Here is a 19,605-nt window from a genome sequence, read left to right as displayed (position 1 = left end):
TTAAGGTATCTGGACTTCAACTCCCAGAATTCCCCAGGCAGCCCTTTAAGATATCTGGACTTCAAACTCCCAGAATTCCCCAGGCAGCCCTTTAAGATATCTGGACTTCAAACTCCCAGAATTCCCCAGGCAGCCCTTTAAGGTATCTGGACTTCAACTCCCAGAATTCCCCAGGCAGCCCTTTAAGATATCTGGACTTCAACTCCCAGAATTCCCCAGGCAGCCCTTTAAGATATCTGGACTTCAAACTCCCAGAATTCCCCAGGCAGCCCTTTAAGATATCTGGACTTCAAACTCCCAGAATTCCCCAGGCAGCCCTTTAAGGTATCTGGACTTCAAACTCCCAGAATTCCCCAGCCAGAGCAAACTGATTTCTATGCTGTCCACATAGGGGTAACAGCCCAGCTGCTATTGCAACCATTCAGTTAAATCTATATTATACTATTTTTTTGTTTTTTGTTTTTATTAGAGTCTTTCTTCATTTGATCATTGGAGAAACATTAAGTTCTGATATTACCTCCAAAGTTATATATATAAAAAAAACAGTGACTGAAAATTTTTTCTCCACCCAATTACTCTGACAAAGTCTCCAGAGGAAATAAATACCGCAACTTTTTCAATTCCATGCCCTCCCAATATTTGAGCACTGGAAAAACAAGCAACTCTAAAATAGTTTCTTTTTTTTAATCGAGTAAAAAAAAACAAAAACGTTAGGAGAATGTTAAGCGTGGAAACAGAGACGCCAAATAATTTTGAAGCGATAGATTGCAGCTGTTTCCACCTATTCTGTTTCAATCTTATTATCTCTGACATAGAAATGTGCTTTCGAGTTTGGGGGAAAAGCATGATGGAATACAGTAAAGAATTCCTTGTTTTCTCCCCTCTTTTTCGCCAGTGTTTTTGCTTTTTTAAAAAAAAATAAAGTATTATTATTCGGGTCTGATTTCAATTTTTAAACCGAAATGCAACAATAGTTGTGAGAACAATCAGCTCCAGAAACCAATGGTATCCCTCCCAGCTGGACTATATCGAGGGCCAGAATCAGAAGAATCTATTTTACCCCAGCTAACAACACATCCACTTCCTAACTATCACAAGTGTATGACACAAAAGGCATTTATAGATCATATGAACTCAGTCTTCCTTCCATGGAGCACACCAGTTACTTCATTAGGACACAATGCAAGTGTCCTCATCTTTCACCAATTTCAAATCCTGACAGTCAAGGAGGTAGATGGGTTTGTTGTTATAGAAATGGCTAATACATGTGATTATAAAATCTGAAAAGTCGAGACTGCGTGTTATTACCTTATTCTACTGCGCCGAAAGAAGTCAAATGCTTTCTTTTTTCTTCTCTCCTTTCCCCTACGCTTTTTCCTTTCCCCCCTTTCCTTCCTTCTTTTCCTGTTATTTTCATCGTTCCTTTGCATTTCTGTACTTTATATTCTGATAAACTAATAAAAATCCTCGAATCGGGACACGAGTGAGCACACAGAAGAAAGAAAAATGAATTGCACAACACCAGCCTGCAGAATGGATGGTGGGTGTTGAAATGAACCAAAGCTTATCACTTTAAGATGAACCCGCCATTTAAAAAAAAAGTTATTTTCACCCTTAAAAGATTGTGGGGAGCTCTTGGCTGCCTTAATGAAAGCTAAGCAAAGTTAAGAAAAGTCTTTCAGGAAATTGTTCGCATGACAAAAGTCTCCCCTTTCCACTCCTCCCAGTCTTTGGTGTTGGGATAAACTCCCCAGTTGGCTAAACACTGGGAACACAACACAGTTGTAGCAGTGTTGCATTCCCAATTTCCCCCCCAAAATACTATGTCTTTATAACAATTTTGCTCCTCTTCTAACAGCCTTTATTCCATTGAACAATGATTGTTTTTCCAGAGACTTGAAGAGAGACAAGATTTCCAGCCCAGTTCTTGAATATGCATTTAATTGGAAATCTAGGGAACTGAACCTCACAACTTCTTGGAAGTACAACACACAAGCTTTCCCCAGGAAAAATAATAATAATACTGATGGCAATTTTATGCTGGAATTTAATCCAGGGTCTGTTTAAATCCTTCACAGGCCTCACCTTTCTCCCACAGTCCTCCAGTATATGCTTCTCCCTTGGATAAAAATAATTTGGTAAAAAGTGTTCATCTCCTTTAAAAAAATTGTGCCTTGCATTTTCCCAATGGGCTGTACAAACTTTAGCGAAGCCTTGCAAACCTGAGAAATAGTGCAACCCGAATTGTAAACCCTGAGAATATAAGATTATGGTGGAAAAACACATTGTGTCATTTGGAGATGGCTCCTATCCATGAGACATTACTGATATAAAATACTTTTTTTTTTTTTTAAGAAAAAACTTCAAGAAAGGATCTCACTTCAGGTAAGTCCCAGGGAGGTTAATAGCCATTGTGGTCATTCTAGTTAGAAGCCCACAGTGGCCTTTAGACTCATTTTGAGAGGGACAATTGTATCTGTCACTATAATAGAAGCATCATGCTTAAATGGAAGTTCTCCATTGAGATCTAAGAATAAAACATTGGAAAAGGCTGAATCCCAGATGGGTGGGGATCCTCTTTCAAATATTAAGGACCGTTCAAGCAAGTAAAGATGAGTGAGGACTTAGTCAGACTAACAGAGTTGGAAGGGACCTTGAAGATCATCTAGTCGAGCCCCCCTCCCTCTCCCAAGCAGGAGACCCTAAACCATTTCTGACTGATGGTAATTTAATCTCTTCTTGAAAGCCTCCCACCACTTCAGAAGACAACTTCAGTTTCATCGGTTGATGGTTCTCACTGTCAGAAAATTTCTCCTTATTTCCAGGTTGAATCTCTCCTTGTTCAGTTTCCATCCATTATTCCTTGTCTGGCCTTTGGGTGCTTTGGAAAATAGCTTGACCCCCCTCCTCCTCTGTGGCAGCCCCTCAGATATTGGAAGACTGCTCTCCTGTCTCCCCTGGTCCTTCTCTTCACTAGATTAGCCATGCAACCATTCTTCGTATATTTTAGCTTCCAGTCCCCCAATCCTCTTTGTTGCTTTTCTCTGCACTCTTTCTAGAGCCTCAACATCTGTTTTATAGTGTGGTGACCAATGATGGGATTCAGCCAGTTCACACCAGTTTGGGAAAAACGGTTGTTAACTTTTCTGAGCAGTTTGGGTGAACTGGTTGTTGGAAGGGCAGAGAACCACTTGTTAAATTATTTGAATCCCACCACTGATGGTGACCAAAACTGGTGCAGGATTCTAGGTGTGGTCTTACTCTCTTGAGGACCTTTTCCCCCCTCATGGTTTAAGAAGACCTTTAAAAATCCAATGGAGTAGCACACCCAAGAAGAGACTGTTGTTAGGAATAAACAATGGCAAAATCTGTTAGAAACCAGGGGTGTTGGTGTCCCTGAGGACACTTCTAAGCCTCCAATTGCTGAGAACATAGACTTCCTCTGGGAATTCCTCCCCGTAGAGAAATTCATTCTGCAATGAATGAATGTTTCACCAGGGCTATGAAATCTCTAGGCAAACAAAGAATGTGACTTCGGCATTCAGGAAAGGAGGCAGCTCCACCTGAGAAAGCAAGCTTTTGAAAAACAGGGGAACCTTAACCAAACTAATTTAGCCATCCAACCGGGTTGTTTTTTTCCCCGCCCACCTCACACAGAATATGCCTTGCTGGGTGCTCGGTTTCACATCACGCACTCCCTCTGAACATCGAACAAAACAGCATCACAATCTTTGTGCAAAAATTTTAAAAAAAATAACACACACACACTCTCCAACAGCTTTGTGCATACTTTGTAAGAAGGGGAGCTTGGCTTCTATGGCACAATTGTGCTTTGCAAAAAAAAAAAAAAAAGCTTTGTTTTTCTTTTTTTATAAAAATGGTTGCTCCGGGATGGCTAATTTTAAACGATGCACTTGCAAGAGTTATATACCGTCCACCATTGAAGGACATTCTGCGAGGATCGTGGGGGTTTTCTTTTCCTTTTCGTTGCAGGAACAAAGGGACAACTTCTGAAATGGACAACTTCAGCTTTGGATGGCTCGTAGAAACTGGGAAAGGTCAAATAGGAACTTCATTCCAAAGCGATTCACCAGTTGAACAGGATGTTTTGGCCCAGTGTCATAAAGTAAATTTGGCTGCTGCCCCCAGACTGAACCGACGCAAAGAATACCTTGAGGGGAGAGAGATAAGAAAAGTGTCATTCTACCTTTTTTAAAAAAAATAAAAATAAAAATATGGAGCATCACTGGATAATATTTCATACACTTCAAATTGCATAAATACGTCAGCCTGCTTTCATCCATAAATGCAGGCAGTTCTTGGCTTACAACCAAAACTGAGCCCAGAATTTACATTGTTTAAGTGAGCCATTTGTGAAGTGAGTCTTATGACCATTCTGGCCCCAGTTGTTAAGTGAACCACTGCGGTTGTTATGTTAGTAACACAGTCATTAAGCGAGTCTGGCTCCCCTGTTGACTTTCCTGGTTAGAAGGTTGCACAAGAAGCTCCATAGACAATATGGGGGGAAACCCAGTCTTTGAACAAGATTCTCACTAAGTTCTTCAACCGGAGGACCTTCTGCCTCTCTTCTAGGAGCACAACTAAAAACACCAGACCTTTTCTGGAGCAAGGAGTGGATGAATTCCTTTCCACCCTCCCAATTTCTGCATAAACTGCATTGTGGGGAAAATCTGTTCTTCTATCAAGATTCTCACAAGGTTCTTCAAGCAGAAGGCCTTCTGCCTTTCTTCTAGGAACACAACTCAAAACACCAGACTCCTCTTTTGGAGCAAGGGGTGGATGGATACCCTCTTACCCCTCCCAACGTCTGCATAAACTACAATGTGGGGACAATCTAGTCTTCTATCAAGGTTCTTGGCAAGTTCTCAGAAGGTTCTTCGACCAGATGTCTTGTCTCTCTTCTAGGAACACAACTAAAAACAGCAGACACCTCTTCTAGAGGAAGGGATGGATGAATTCCCTCCCATCACCACCTCCCAACTTCTGTACCGTATACCTTATCATTCCTTTCGCAGAGAAATTTCAGCTTCTGAGCTTTCTTGTGCATAAACACGCCTTCCAGACATCCCGTTTCCACAGCACGCAGTTCAATTGCTTTCTCACCCCAGCCCATCACTTGGTTGGACTGAAGATAAGCTTTTAGAAAAAGAAAGAAAGAAAGAAAGAGTTAGTGGAGCTTTTTCTTAAAAAGGAAAAAAAGAAAACCCACAAAAACAAAGACAAGTGGCAGAGAAAGGGCTGAATAAATGGCTCTCTTCATGGGAAGCTGTTGGCAATAGTAATTCCCACCCCCTTATTTCTGGTATTTGCAGTGAAGGCTCCATCTGATAACAAGAAGCATTACAATCTTGTGCGACTTTGGCTTTAGCCCGGACAGGACTGTTTTATATATGCTTGGAGCCAGAAGGGAGGGTGTGTGTGTGTGTGTGTGTGAGTTTCCTGGCTATATTGTTAATGGGCCGAACATCTTGGCTCTCGTGTGTACCTCGAATTCAACTTTTTAAACGCTTTCTACTGTTTTAAGTATTGTTTATTGTTTTAAAATGTTTCTAAATTTTTATTTTTTTAAGGGGTAGACTTTTTTTTAAAGTTTAAATTGTAGAGTTCTTAATTGTAGATATTCTGGGTTGTGAGCCAGCCAGAGTCTTTTACTGGGACGAGTGGCTACTGAAATTGAACAACCAACCAACCAGCCAACCAACCCAACCAACCAACCCAACCAGCCAACCAACCAACCAACCAACCAAACCAACCAACCAACCAAACTAACCAACCAACCAACCAACCCAACCAACCAACTCAACCAACCAACCAATCAACCAACCAACCCAACCAACAACCCAACCAACCAAACCAAACCAACCAACCAACCAACCAAACCAACCGACCAACCAAACTGACTGACCGACCAACCAACTAACCAAACCAACCAACCAAACCAACCAACCAACCCAACCAACCAACCAACCAACCAACCAACCAACCAATGAACCAAACTAACCAACCAACCAGTCAACCAAACCAACCAACCAACCAAACCAAACCAAACCAACCGACCAACCAAACCGACTGACCAACCAACCAACAAACCCAACCCAACCAACCAACCAACCAAACCAACCAACCAAATAACCAAACAACCAAACATTGTCTCTAGTGGCAGAGAAGCCATAAGTTCTTACCAAAGGACCATTTCCAGGATTTGTTGAATCAACTACAAAGATGAACCTCCACTGCCCTTAATTGTTTAAAAATATTCCTGGTGTGTTTCCTACAAGGCTTTTCCTCTGAGCCAGTCAACCTTTCTCTCCCCTCTTCCATGTTTAAAACTGAACCTAAGAGGCCTTTTTACATCTTTTAAGACAGACAGAAGTAAGACACATTAAGGGAATGTCAGTGGAGCATCTCAATCATTCAGGTCATGGTTGTCCCCAAAGGTGTGTCTTTATTTTTCTTTCCAAAAGGCAACTGGACTTCCTTAGTGTTTCCTTTGAAAACCTTTCGCTTCTCCTCTAAGAGGCTTCTTCAGTTCTAACTGTTTCTTGGAGGAGAAGTGAAAGGTTTACAAAGGAAACACCAAGAAAATCCAGTTGCCTTTTGGGAAAAAAACCCCACACCTTTGGGACACTAAGGGAACATTTAATAGACAACACAAAGTCATACCATCAACAAGAGGGTCTCAATCAGGGGTGGGCTGCTGAGGGTTCGCAGGGGTTCGGGAGAGCCCCAAGCTAAGATTCTGCGCAGTTCAGAGAAGCCCCAAATCCCACTCCTGGCTGGCCCCACCCACCCCTCCCCTCCCAGGAGTCTCCACGTGGCCTGTTTTGGGTGCAGGTAAGTGCAAGTGTCAGGGTTCCAGAAATTATCCATTCCAATCAGTAACTCTGAGACAACCATAATCTCAAAGTGCTTGATTAAAACAGAAACTTGGCACGTCTGTGGAATTCCGAAACTAAAGGTTCCTCCCAAACTTCCCACAAGACTCAACCTACACCCACCCCTTTTCTTTCACATCATAAATCACGTGAACCAATCACCCTTCAGCTCCAATTCTTGCTGCGCCATAGAGAATGACCTTGAAGGGTTTATCTATCTATTTTGTCTACTGAAAGCTACTCAAACAACGGCAGACCCCTTCCACCCTCCACAGCTGTGTGGCAGCTTTTAATAAGGATTCCAAAGCTGACAGCGGGGCCTGCACGGAGGTTTGGGGAGGGCAAAAAACTGCCCCCCCCCAGAAGTTCAAGAAGGCCGGAAATGGGCCTGTTTCTGGCTTCCAGAGAGCCTCCGGAGCCTGGGAATCTCGAGGAAAGCCTCAGGAGCCTGGGGAGGGCAAAAACAACCCCCCCCACCATGTGCAGGAGGCTGACTAGGCCACGCCCACCATGGCCACACCAACCCAGCAACCGGGCAGAAAACCCGTTGCTAAAAATTTTGAAGCTCACCCCTGGAAAACACCTTTTGGGACACTAAGGGAACATTTTACAGACCACAGAATGTCACCACCATCAACAAGGGGGGGCTCAACGTCAGGACCTCTAAAACTGTAGGCATCTCCCCCCACCCCCCAGCTCATCTGCAACATGTAGCTAAATTGTGACCGGGAGGGGAAAATAATTTATATTTTGATTACATTCTAGTTGTGTTCATTGTTTACACTGGGGCTTTCTTCCTGCCGCCACCTGCTGCATTGCCCACATTTGCATTATCTTTGACCTGCCCTCCAAAACCTAGAGAGAGAGAAAAAGAAAGCTAAACCTTCCTTTGAAAGTTGTCTCAGTATCACACGATCTCTCCCTAAAATTTGAGAGAACCAGTGAATTTCCCTCCGTCTGCGAGATACTGTAAGTCCGTTGGCTGATGCCAACATTAAACACGATTTTCTTTCTTGGAAATCCCACCTCCCTTCCTAAGAGGAAGCTACCCTGAGTCAGGAGAAGACACCAAGATCCTTAGGAGTTTGTTTTTCTTCTTTGCACATCCCTCCTTCCCCACAGCCCTCCTCTCCTTATTATCGGAACCTTTTCAATCTGAAACTCAGGTCCAAGGATGGTGTGGTTTATATGAATCAGCAAACCGCACAGGGAAGGCTTTCCAGCTGACATAAGGAGAGAAATGCTTTCATAAATAACTGGTTAGATAACATTTCCAGATGTTGACGGGCCTCCAAAAAAATACGGACTGTTTGTTCCCGCCGAGGCAAGCCCGAGCTTGCCCCACATCTATCGTTCGATCACCAGGCTGCAATCCCAGAGCTGCAGCTTCCTATAAATAGATGATGGCATCTGCTGCTTGGACCTTCTAATCTCCGTGATGTAGCTGGCAGAGCTGGAAGAAAACGAATGTGCTTCCCTAATCCAGCTGTTTTTTTCCCCCTTTAGTAGTTCCTAGATCGGGGTGTCAGCTCTGGAAACCATATTGAGATCATATGCTCCCACACTGACAGGCGTCCCCCCTTGAAAAAAATCACATCCTAGCATGGGTTGTTGTTTTCTGCTTGATTTTTTGTCTGCTGTCAATCCCTGCTTATCTGGGTTTTGGCTGCTGGAGTGGATGTGTTCTGGTTTAAACAAGGAGCAAACCCCACTTCCTTCTAGCACTGATGAGGTTATCTAATCAGGTAATGAAATGTCTTCCTTGAACAGGGTGTTGTTTTCTGCTTGATTGTTTCTCTGGCGTTAATCCCTGCTTATCTAGGTGCTGGCTACTGGAATGGATGTTCTCTGGTCTTAAACAGTGAGCAAACCCCACCCTCACTAGTAGACAGTGGCATTCAGCAGGTTCTGAACAGTTCTGGAGAACCGGTAGCAGAAATTTTGAGTAGTCCGGAGAACCGGCAAATACTGCCTCTGACTGGAGATTTTACAGTATCCTTCCCATGCTATGCCCACCAAGTCACACCCACAGAACCGGTAGTAAAAATTTTTTGAATCCCATCACTGCTCACTAGCACTGATGAGGTTACCTAAGTAATGAAATGTCTTCCTTGGTAGTTCCTCGATCAGGGTATTGTTTTCTGCTTGATTATTTCTCTGGCGTTAATCCCTGCTTATCCGGGTGTTGGTTGCTGGATAGCCTGTGTTCTGGTCTTAAACAACGCCACCCTCATTAGCCCTGATGAGGTTATCTAGTCAGGCAATGAAATGTCTTCAAGAAAAGTACCAAGCTCAGAGACCACCAAGGCCTCCACAATTTACAATCCGAGCTACAGAGATTATCTTTCATTAGAAAAATGGGTGTAGCCGTGTTTCTAATTTCATGGGTAAGCTAAATCTAGACCAAGGTATTTGTTTTCTGCTTGATGGTTTATCTGGTGTCAATCCCTGCTTATCTGGGTGTGTGCTGCTGGAGTGCATACATCCTGTCTTTAAACAGAGAGCAAACAATACCCTCACTAGCCCTGATGAGGTTACCTGGTCAGGTAATAAAATGTCTCCAAGAAAATTACCAAGCCTCCAAGGCCTCCACAGTTCAACCCTGAGCTACAAAGATTATCTTCCATTGGAAAAATTGGTGCAGCCAAGTTCCTAATTCCATGGGTTATCTAGGTTTCTTGGGGAACCAGAAAAAAATATAACCTCCACACATCCCTAAATTTCATAGAAGGCACACATGATATAAAATATTAAAAGCCAGTTTGCACCATTTTGGGAGAACCGGTTGTTAACTTTCTGAGCAATTTGGTGAACTGGTTGTTGGAAGAAATCATTAGGGCAGAGAACCGGTTGTTAAATTATTTGAATCCCACCACTGGGTGTACCCTTATCCAAACTGACTGAAGGGAAAAAGAAGATCCATTTCTAATGATATCCCTGCCACCCTATTTTCAAAGTATCAGCCTCTGTGTCCAGAGAAACCCTGCATTTCAGCTGCACATTTTTTGAAAAGCCAACAACTTAAGCTTCCCCAATTTAATTTCCCTCCGGAGTTAAGTTTCCTTGTTCCAATTACCAGAACAACTCCACCAGTCTAGCTTGCCCTAAATTCTTAAAGAGCTCCCTATGTTTCATTTCTTGAACGATATTGATCATTTTATTCCTCCACCAGTTAAATTTTTGCAAATGGCTTCATTTTATCGATAACGTTCATGACACAGCAGCTGGTCGAAATAAGTCAGAATTAAGGGGTCAGCTTATTCTCAAAAGCACCCAGAAGGCAAGAAAAGAAACAATGGTTGGGAACTAATCAAAGAAAGAAGCAACCTGGAATTAAGGAGAAACTTCCTAACAGTGAGGACAATTAACCAGCTTGCCACCAGAAGTTGTGGGTGCTTCATCACTGGAGGTTTTTAAGAAGAGCCTGGACAGCCGTTTGTCTGTAATAGTTATAGGTCTCCTGCTTGAGCAGGGGGTTGGACTAGAAGACCTCCAAGGTCCCTTCCAGCTTTATTCTGATAGATTGAACAGCCTCCTGAAACAGTGTGGCTTTGACTGGATATCTATTCATACTTGAGAAAGTGTTAATAATAATAATAATAATAATAATAATAATACAAGAGCTCCCCTTGAACTGTAAGCAATGTTTAGAGAAAAACAAAGACGATGCTTTTAGGAAAAAACAACCTGTTCTTTCATCCCTGCCTTTTGTCTTTTTCTAAAAAAATGTCTTTTTTTTTCTTTTCACTCAACATTTATTACAGTTCATTGATCCTGGGTTTTTTCCTGCAGAAATCCATTTCTGTTGCTTCCATCCTTGGTCTTCCTTTCCAACCTCAGACCTGGTTCTGAAAAACAGCTTGGAGGCAATTGTCTACTTTAATAGAAAAAAAAATCAAATATTCTGCCTTATCAGCTGCACATAGTACCAAGATAAGAAGAAGAAGAAAAAAAAAATATCTACTGCATTCCAGGTTCCTTCCAGTATTATGACTACAGCAAGTTGTAACTTAGCCTGATTCCTCCAGGATATATTTTTCAAATTTCCAGACAGGCTCGATACAAAAACCTAGGATTATTCTAGTCTAAAACCCACTTACTAATAGCACTTTTATCTCTGAGAACTTCACATCTTGCAGCTAATGCTAGATTGTCAAGATGCGAGCACTTGACATTATACAGACAGTGTTAAACATCAATGTACCAGGGAGGACAATTGTCTTGACATGTGTTAATTATATCATGCGGTTCTGATTCTTAATTTAAAAGAAAAAGAAAAAGAAATCATTGGGAAGGTGAAGTATTGTGACAATGCCAACACCAAAGAGGAAATGACTTGCCTTGCTCTATGAAGTAACAAGAGAAGAGAACATCAGTAGCTCAGGGCTGAACTATGGAGTCCTTGCTGCTTTCTGAGCTTGGTTGTTTTCTTGCAGACATTTCAATTACCCAACTAGGTAACATCATCAGTGCTAGTGAGTATGATGTGTACTCCCTATTTATATACAGTGGTTTGTCCTGCCAGTGTTGATGGGAATGTGGTTTTCTCCTGGGTAGTTCTACGATTAGGGTATTGTTTTTCACTTGACTGTTTGTCTGGTCTTAATCCCTGTTTATCTGGATGTTGGCTGCTGGAGATGGCCTTTTCTGGTCTTAAACAAAGAGCAAAACCTACTCCTTCTATCACTGAAGTTGTTACCTAGTTGGGTAATGAAATGTCTGCAAGAACACAACCACACTCAGAGAGCACCAAGAACCCCACAGTGCTTTTCCTCCTCCCCTTCTCTTTCTCTTCCTCTTCACAGTTTTCTTCCTCCTCCCCTTCTCTTCCTCTTTACAAACCCCACTTCCTTCAACCACTGAAGTTGTCAACTAGTTGGGTAATGAAACATCTGCAAGAAAACAACCATACTGTGATGACCCGGGGTGTGGCACAAAGGCAACACAGCCAGAGAATAAGTAGAGGTTCTTTTATTAGCTCCAACTTTGCCCCCAATGACCCGGTTATCTTCCGGTCTGGAGAAAAACCCTCCCATGAACCTGCACCAGCCTTTGGCTGCAGATATTCTAGTTCAAACATTGTAAACTGAAAAATTTAAACTATAAAACCAAGGAGGCAAAATAAGGTAATAAATCCTGCAGAGCAAGATGGGGAGTTCCAGAAATGAAGTAACGGCAGTAAATCAAACCAGTTGGGAGGATGCCAGGAACTCAGATAACAGCAGCCAACATGAGATAAACTCAATGTTTTTTCCCAACGAATGCTGCTCTCACTTGCCTCTCCATTAAACTCTCTTCCCAGATGTGCCTAATGAAGGGAATCAGGGCCCTTTCCTCACCCATAAGACAAACCACACATGTTGCTCTCTTCTCTGTTCCATCCCTCCCTAGGATGAAGAGGGAGTGGGCCTGGGTCTTCCCCTGAACCCCCTCTCCCTTGTTCTACCTCTTCCCTGCTCTGTCCAGCCTGACTTTGCCCTTCCCCAGTTTCTTCCACAGCCAACAGAGCCACACTCCCAGTCCCTGATGGCTGTTCATCTTCCTCCTCGGATCCAGACTCTGACAAGGGCATAACATATACTGAGAGAGCCACAAGGACCACATAATCCTCCTTCTCCTCCTCTTTGCAAACCCCACTCCCTTCTAGCACTGATGATGTTCCCCGGCTGGGTAATGAAACATCTGCAAGAAAACAACCAATAAGCACCAAGGACTTAGAAGGAACAAGAGTAACTGTGATTTGTCCACTCCCGTGTATGGTAGGTGCCCCAAACACATTTAGAAGAGGAGCTGCAAACCTCAGCACAGTTGCAATCATTGACACGTTCCCACGTACATGGAAATCTGGTTCTTGTGGGTCTTCTACTCCCCGTCCATTCATACGTACCTACTGATGTGGGCATTTCCCCCCACTGCAAAATGTTTTCTTTGGAGAAGTGCCCATAGATGTTAAGGTAGACTCCTTCATCTTCATAAGCCAGTAGAAGTTCCATCCCGCTGGTGTTCCGGAGAATGATAATAGCGTGCGGATGAATATTTCCCTGGATCTGGAATAACATTTGATGAAGATTTACATCATGGAACAAGTTACAATTTAAGGAACTGCAGTCCATCAATTTCGGTGTCATGACACTGCATTAAAAATCAACCAGCTTGGAGATCTGAGAAGCGAAAAAAGATTTATCTCTTTGAAAATGTCGGTGTACTTTCTTCCGGATTCAGCGCCAACACAAAGGGAAAGGCATTTCTGTCTTTTTTAAAATATCAAGGTTGAGCTGCTACCTGAGGAAAAAGGTGTTTCTTTTATCCCTCTTGTAAATATCAAAGATCATCTCGAAGCTTCTATTCAGGGTTTGCCTTTGAATTTGGTGAGTATCATGTTGTGAAAATAAATAAAACCCAGGGTAATTTGGATGCAGTAGGACGTGCAACATAGCATTGTAAAAATGATTGTAAAGGGCATTTTAGCATAGAAATTATCCTGTTAAAAATTCTTACAAACATTACAGAATTATACAAAACAGTGTAAAAATAAACGATGATAAAGCAATAGATGACATAAATGCACACAGGCTGACTGAGATTATTCTAACGATAACGTTTTTGTTTTTGTTTTAGTTCCATTCTCAATCATTTCCTATCATGGCATACATAACTTATTAGCTTAGGCGCGGAGGGCATTTTGTTCTATAACTTTACATTAATTCAACCAGCAACTACTAAAACTTCAGTTCTTCCTGAAAACGAGGGAAAAAAAAATAATAGAATCACAAAATTGGTGTACGTGGTAGTTAGAAAGGTGGCTCAACTAAATTGCAATATTGAAGTATTTTGCATGCATTTTATTTACCGGTATATCCAGGGGAGCTATGTAAGCCAGAAATTAATACATGGTGTGCTTTTTAAAAATACACTACATGACTTCTAGTTCAACAGATCTGGAAACAATACCAGGGAAGCAATTTTCATTACAAGAATAATTTATTTGTTTTTCTAGTTCCAGCATTCTTATAGGCCTAAACCCCATCTTGACAGAAAAAGAGAGGCCACTTCATTTTATTATAGGGATATTTTTATTTTATCCTTACTTTTTACCTCTTCAGTGTGTGTCTCTGGATTTGCTTCAACCAAGCCTGATAACAACACTCAAGACTGCATGGCATAAAGTTTTGTGACACACAAGAGAAAAATTGTGTCTGAGTCTAGAGGTTTTTTTTTTTTTAGACATTGGATAGATGTAGGAGTTTGACAAAAAAAAATTGATAAAAAGGGACACGGTGGCTCAGTGGCTAAGACGCTGAGCTTGTCGGTCAGAAAGGTTGGCAGTTCGAATCCCTAGCGCTGCGTCACGGAGTGAGCTCCCGTTACTTGTCCCAGCTTCTGCCAACTTAGCCGTTCGAAAGCACATAAAAAATGCAAATAGAAAAATAGGGACCATTTTGGTGGGAAGGTAACAGCGTTCCATGCGCCTTCGAAGGCATTTAGTCATGCCGTCCACATGACCACGGAGACGTCTTCGGACAGCGCTGGCTCTTCGGCTTTGTAATGGAGAGGAGCACCGCCCCCTAGAGCCAGAAACGACTCGCATGTATGTGCGAGGGGAACATTTACCTTTTAGACTTAGGAGAATCAAGGTAGAATGATGTCTGAGGGAGACACCCAAAAAAAAAAAGCATTGAACTTGCCCCTTGGCTGCCTCATCACTAGAAGGACAGAAGGACATCACCCATGAGAGGTCCACCCGAGTGATCTTCTGCATCGAAAGAGATGGCAAAACCCAATCTGCTTTCATCCAAGAGAAGGGACATGGGTGAAAAACAAAATGCAGATTTGTTTACGGCATGACATTATGCACTTAAAGGGGGCGTGCATAAGCACACCAGCATGCCTACTGTCCCTGTCTTCATTTATCTGTATTTACTTCCTTTATTCCTGTTTATGTTCATACTTATGCTTGTTATCTTGTACATGTTTGACAAATAAATAAAATAAAATAAAATTATGGGAGATTGTCAAATCAGATGCTAAGAGGAGTCTACAGGTGGGTTTCCCTCAGGGGTGGGATTCTACCAGTTCGCACCTATTCACTAGAACCGGTTGTTAACATTCTAAGCAGTTCGGAGAACCGGTTGTTAGAAGAAATTACTGGCCTAATCCTGTAAGGAAGGCAGGAAGGAAACATTCTGGTGTTGCTTACAGAAATTCTCTCTCCGTTAACCCTTATTACATTCTCAACAGGACTAGACTCCCTGTCTCTGGAACTTCTCTGGTTTTTTTTTTTCTCCTTTACTGGCACTTTGCCTGTGTGGAGTGACCATTCAAAGTTACAATGGCACTGAAAAAAGTGATTTATGACCATTTTTCACACTTACGACTGTTGCAGCATCCCCACAGTCATGGGAGGCCAGGCGAGGAGATGCGTGCCTCGATGTGAGTGATGTTGAGTTGTCCACGCCCAGCCAGTCACATGACCACCAACCCACGTCCATCCAGTCACATGACAACTAAGCCACGCTCACCAACTAAGCTACGCCCACAGAACCAGTTGTTAAAAAATGTGAATCCCACCCCTGGTTTCCCCTCGTTTCATCTTGCAAATCAACATATGGGAAGAAGAAGGCACTATAGATTGGGGTTAAACCTAACGTCAGTTCTTTTCTCCTAACCTCACATCGCCCTCTGATCTGATTTGATGCAGAGAAAAATCCCTATTTAATATAGCCTAAATCCCAGTGATTTCTCTGGTTGAGTTCCAGCTAGGTTCCAGCTGTCTAAATAAATACACATATTGCTTGAAAGTCATTTAGAGGCTTATATATAAGACATGTTAAAACCCACAGATAAAAACGCACTCAGGAGAAACAAGTTGTGCTTAAAAACACCAAAACAAAACCCTCTTCGGCACACCTTCCACCCAGATGCAGAGCAATCTTTCAGTTCCCGCTATAAAATTTTCAGAGAGCTTTAAGCAATTTAGAATATATAACTTCTCAAATCCTAGCCAGCTTCTCAAGAGAGAGAAAGAGAGAGAGAGAGAAAGGATTTTCAGCAGCATCCATAAAGAATTTTTTTTAATAAAAAAACCAGAAGGCAAAATTAATTCCACAGACAATCCCACCTGTACAATACAAGAGTCACGAGCGCCTCAAAAATCTAATTAAGTTGGAAAGAATGGCTACTATTGGCGTTTAAAAAAAAAAAACACAAATGAAGAAACCCAGGACTGCAAAGCACCCAGCCTATTAAAGCCTTCGTGCAATTCTTAAGACTCAGAATAATTTTATTGTCCCTTTGAATGTACACTAATCGGCATACATTAAAATGAAATTTCGTTGCATGCAGCTCTCAAAGAGCCTCCACCTCCAATATACACTACGTATACATGACAAAAACATGTATTTTTGTACATACCCACATATATTATAGGACACAGAGAAACAACACAGTCTAGTTCGGATGTATACATGTACATTTTACAGAATCAGGTAGGTAGTCCTGCTGGAAATACTTCGAAACTTCCTCCCAGAGGGGAGCAACACAGAACAGACTGTGATGTGGGTGCGGGGGGTCTCTAACATTGCTTCAAGCTCTAAGCACATAGTGCTTATAAGCAGTATCCTGAATAACGGGGTGCAAGTTTCCTAAAAATCTTCTCCGCTGTCCTCACCACTCTCTGTAGGGACTTTCTATCTGAGGCACTGTGGACAGCAAACCAAACAGAGATGCAGTTTGTCGAAACACTTCTAGCTGCCAAGCAGATCTGGCCAAACAAGGACAAGCACAAGAAACTCTACTTGCTAGACGTACTTGCCCACTCGTGTAGTCTGGGATCACTGCCGCAACTATCCGCAACACCAAAATAGGGATCCAGAGCCGGAAAGCTATTTTAATATGCTGCCTCGGATTGAGCGGCATGAGCAATTGAAGCAGAGAAGCCGAAAGCATGAAGACAAAAAACAAAAAAAAAGAGGGAGAGAGAGAGAGATGGATTCAGAGTCAACGTGTTCAGTGTGTTGGCTTTCAAAGATGCCGGCTCCAAATGGAGAATTTCAGAAGAGAATTATTCACATCTCCAATCCTGACAGCTACAGCTCAGCAGGAAGAGGAGGAGGAGGAGGAGGAGGAGGAGGAGGAGGAGGAGGAGGAGGAGGGGAGGACAGTAATCGTTCTTCAATTTCTACCCTCTTGAGGGAATGTGTATTTTTAGTGTATTCCATCTTAACGGTGACAAGCCAGCCAAAATTGGAGCCAGAAGGTCTCCTCAGGGAGACCCCCTATTGAGGGCAACCGATGGGGAAAGATTGCTCCTCGCGCAGATAATTGAATGGGGAGTTTGCTGTCGAAGCCAATCTTTTCTTTAAAATCATTATCCCTTTTCATTGGGCTGGTTTACTTTTTATCTGGGACATCCGATGACCTCGTTTATCTTTGCATCCTGTCCTAAAACCGACTTATTTTGCATGGTTTATGGGAAGGATTTGAAATGAACCTGGAACCATGCAGAAATAGAGGCAGTCCTTGGACTTACAAACACAATCAAGCGCAATGTTTCTGTTTCCAAAGACGTCAGGAGAAACATTCAAAATCAACCATTCTCAACCTGACACCCTTCAGGTGTGTTGATGTCCCAGCAAAGGCCAAGATCCTTGGAGAATTCTGGGAATTGAAGTCCACACATCGGGAGGGGACATGAGTGGGGAAAATTGTCCTACGTAATAGCAATAGCACTTAGATTTATATACCACTTGACAGTGCTTTACGGCCCTCTCTAAGCGGTTTACAGAGTCAGCCTCTTGCCCTCAATAATCTGGGTCCTCATTTTACCCACCTTGGAAGGACAGAAGACTGAGTCAACCTTGAGCCAGTCAAAATCGAACTGCTGGTAATGGGCAGAATTAGCCTGCAACACTGCATACTAACGACTGGGAGGGAAGGGAAGGGCAAGAAGGAAGGAAAAGAAGGAAGGAAGGAAGGAAGGAAGGAAGGAAGGAAGGAAGGAAGGAAGGAAGGAAGGAAGGAAGGAAGGAAGGAAGGAAGGACAGGGAGGGCAGTAGCTAAAGCATTTAGACATATACTGCTTCACGGTGCTGTACAGCCCTCTCTAAGCAATTTACAGAGCCAGCCTATTGCCCCCAACAATCTGGGCCCTCCTTTTACCCACCTCGGAAGGATGGAAGGCTGAGTCAACCTTTAGCTGTGATGGATGGATGAATAGATGGATGGATAGGGAAGGGAAGGGAAGGAGAAAGAAAAGGAAGGAAGGGAGGGAGGGAGGGAGGAAGGCAGTAGCTATAGCACTTAGACTTATATACCACTTCACAGTGCTTTACAGCCCTCTCTAAGTGGTTTACATAGTCAGCCTCTTGCCCTCAACAATCTGGGTCCTTGTTTTACCCACCTCAGAAGGCTGAGTCAACCTGGAGCCCCATGAGATTCGAACTGCCAAATTACAGTCAGCCAGCAGTCAGCAGAAGTAGCCTGCAGTACTGCACTCTCACCACTGCGCCACCGTGGATCATCATTATCATCAATCAAGCTGGATAGTTAACAGATGAAGTGCTACACCACCATCTAGTAGAGTCTATATCTAAACTCCATGGTCTGGGAAGTTCACGCAGATCTCGTGATCTTCAAAAATGTCTCAAAAGGAGATACTTACATGTGTCGGCAAATATAGGTCATACACCGAGCCAGAGTCCACGTCAATGGCATGAAATCCTACGGCTGACCCATAAGTAACTTTCAGCCGCTGCCCATTCTCCACAGTCAAATTAACCAAGAGTGGTTTTTGAGGAAGCGAGGTGAAAGACTGTAGAGGAAGAGAGATTTTTTCAAGTTTACACACCAGAATCTCATCAATTAATGGTCAGCATTAAATTTGTGCCAAAAGAGGATCAACAGAATTCAAGGGAAGCTAGATTTGGAACATTTGTGGCAATGTAAGGATTCTAAGCTGATGACACATTTAACCCCGCCTCCCAAAGCATTGCCTGCTCTTCTCCGACATGAAAAGCAAACCATTTCAGAGTTTGGATAAACCTAAGCATAGATATAAAACAGATTTACGCCACTTCCCTATCACAACTTCCCTCCACCCCAGTGGTGGGATTCACATTTTTTTACTACTGGTTTTGTGGGTGTGGCAGGGGAAAGATATTGTAAAATCCCCATTCCCTTCCTCCACTCCTGGGGGATAGTTACTGCAAAATCCCCATTTCTACCACACCCCACTAACCTACTTTCCAGCTCTGTTCTCCTGTGCAGGGCAACAAAAGAAGATGCAGCTGATCAACTGGACTCAGGAGGCGGAGAATAGATGGGGGCGGGGCCAGTCAGAGGTGATATTTGCCGGTTCTCTGAACTACTCAAAATTTCCGCTACCGGTTCTCCAGAACTGGTCAGAACCTGCTGAATACCACCTCTGCTCCAGCCCGCTACAAATCCAATGAAATGCAATTGGTTGAAAATCCTTTTGCTTCCATTCCTTAGCCTCCATCACAAGCCAAATATTCCTGGGATCGTCCACAAAAAGGAACTAATTGGATCAATTTAAGTTCTGCCATTTACCTTAAAAGCCATAAATTTGTGATATGGCTTGGGAGCCCAAGCGTAGACTTCCACCGAATTCTTCACGGCAATCACCAGGAACTTGATCCTCTCGTATTTCACTAGAAAGCAATCATTTCTTTTTTAATTGGCTAAGCATAAA

General features: G+C 42.8%; 1 protein-coding gene across 3 annotated transcripts in view; it reads right to left on the bottom strand.

Annotated features, from left to right (window-relative positions):
* Positions 1–670: 670 nt before the first annotated feature.
* NRK (Nik related kinase) overlaps positions 671–19,605 on the bottom strand; it is a 93,048-nt gene continuing 74,113 nt past the window's right edge. For all 3 annotated transcript variants that reach the window (XM_087972202.1, XM_087972203.1, XM_087972204.1), the window contains 5 exons: positions 19,464–19,564; positions 18,556–18,705; positions 12,784–12,943; positions 5,018–5,157; positions 671–4,171 (listed from right to left, as the gene is read on the bottom strand). In XM_087972202.1, the coding sequence (XP_087828328.1) occupies positions 4,088–4,171; positions 5,018–5,157; positions 12,784–12,943; positions 18,556–18,705; positions 19,464–19,564 (635 nt within the window). In that variant the 3' untranslated portion in view covers positions 671–4,087. The remainder of the gene's footprint in view (positions 4,172–5,017; positions 5,158–12,783; positions 12,944–18,555; positions 18,706–19,463; positions 19,565–19,605) is intronic.

This window comes from Notechis scutatus, chromosome 10 (assembly GCF_049901735.1).
Source record: "Notechis scutatus isolate UNSWTSFEM ecotype Mainland chromosome 10, rNotScu1.2, whole genome shotgun sequence".
In the NCBI taxonomy this organism is placed as follows: domain Eukaryota; kingdom Metazoa; phylum Chordata; class Lepidosauria; order Squamata; family Elapidae; genus Notechis; species Notechis scutatus.
Note: the sequence above shows the minus strand (reverse complement) of the source record. Positions and strands in the feature narration are given on the sequence as shown.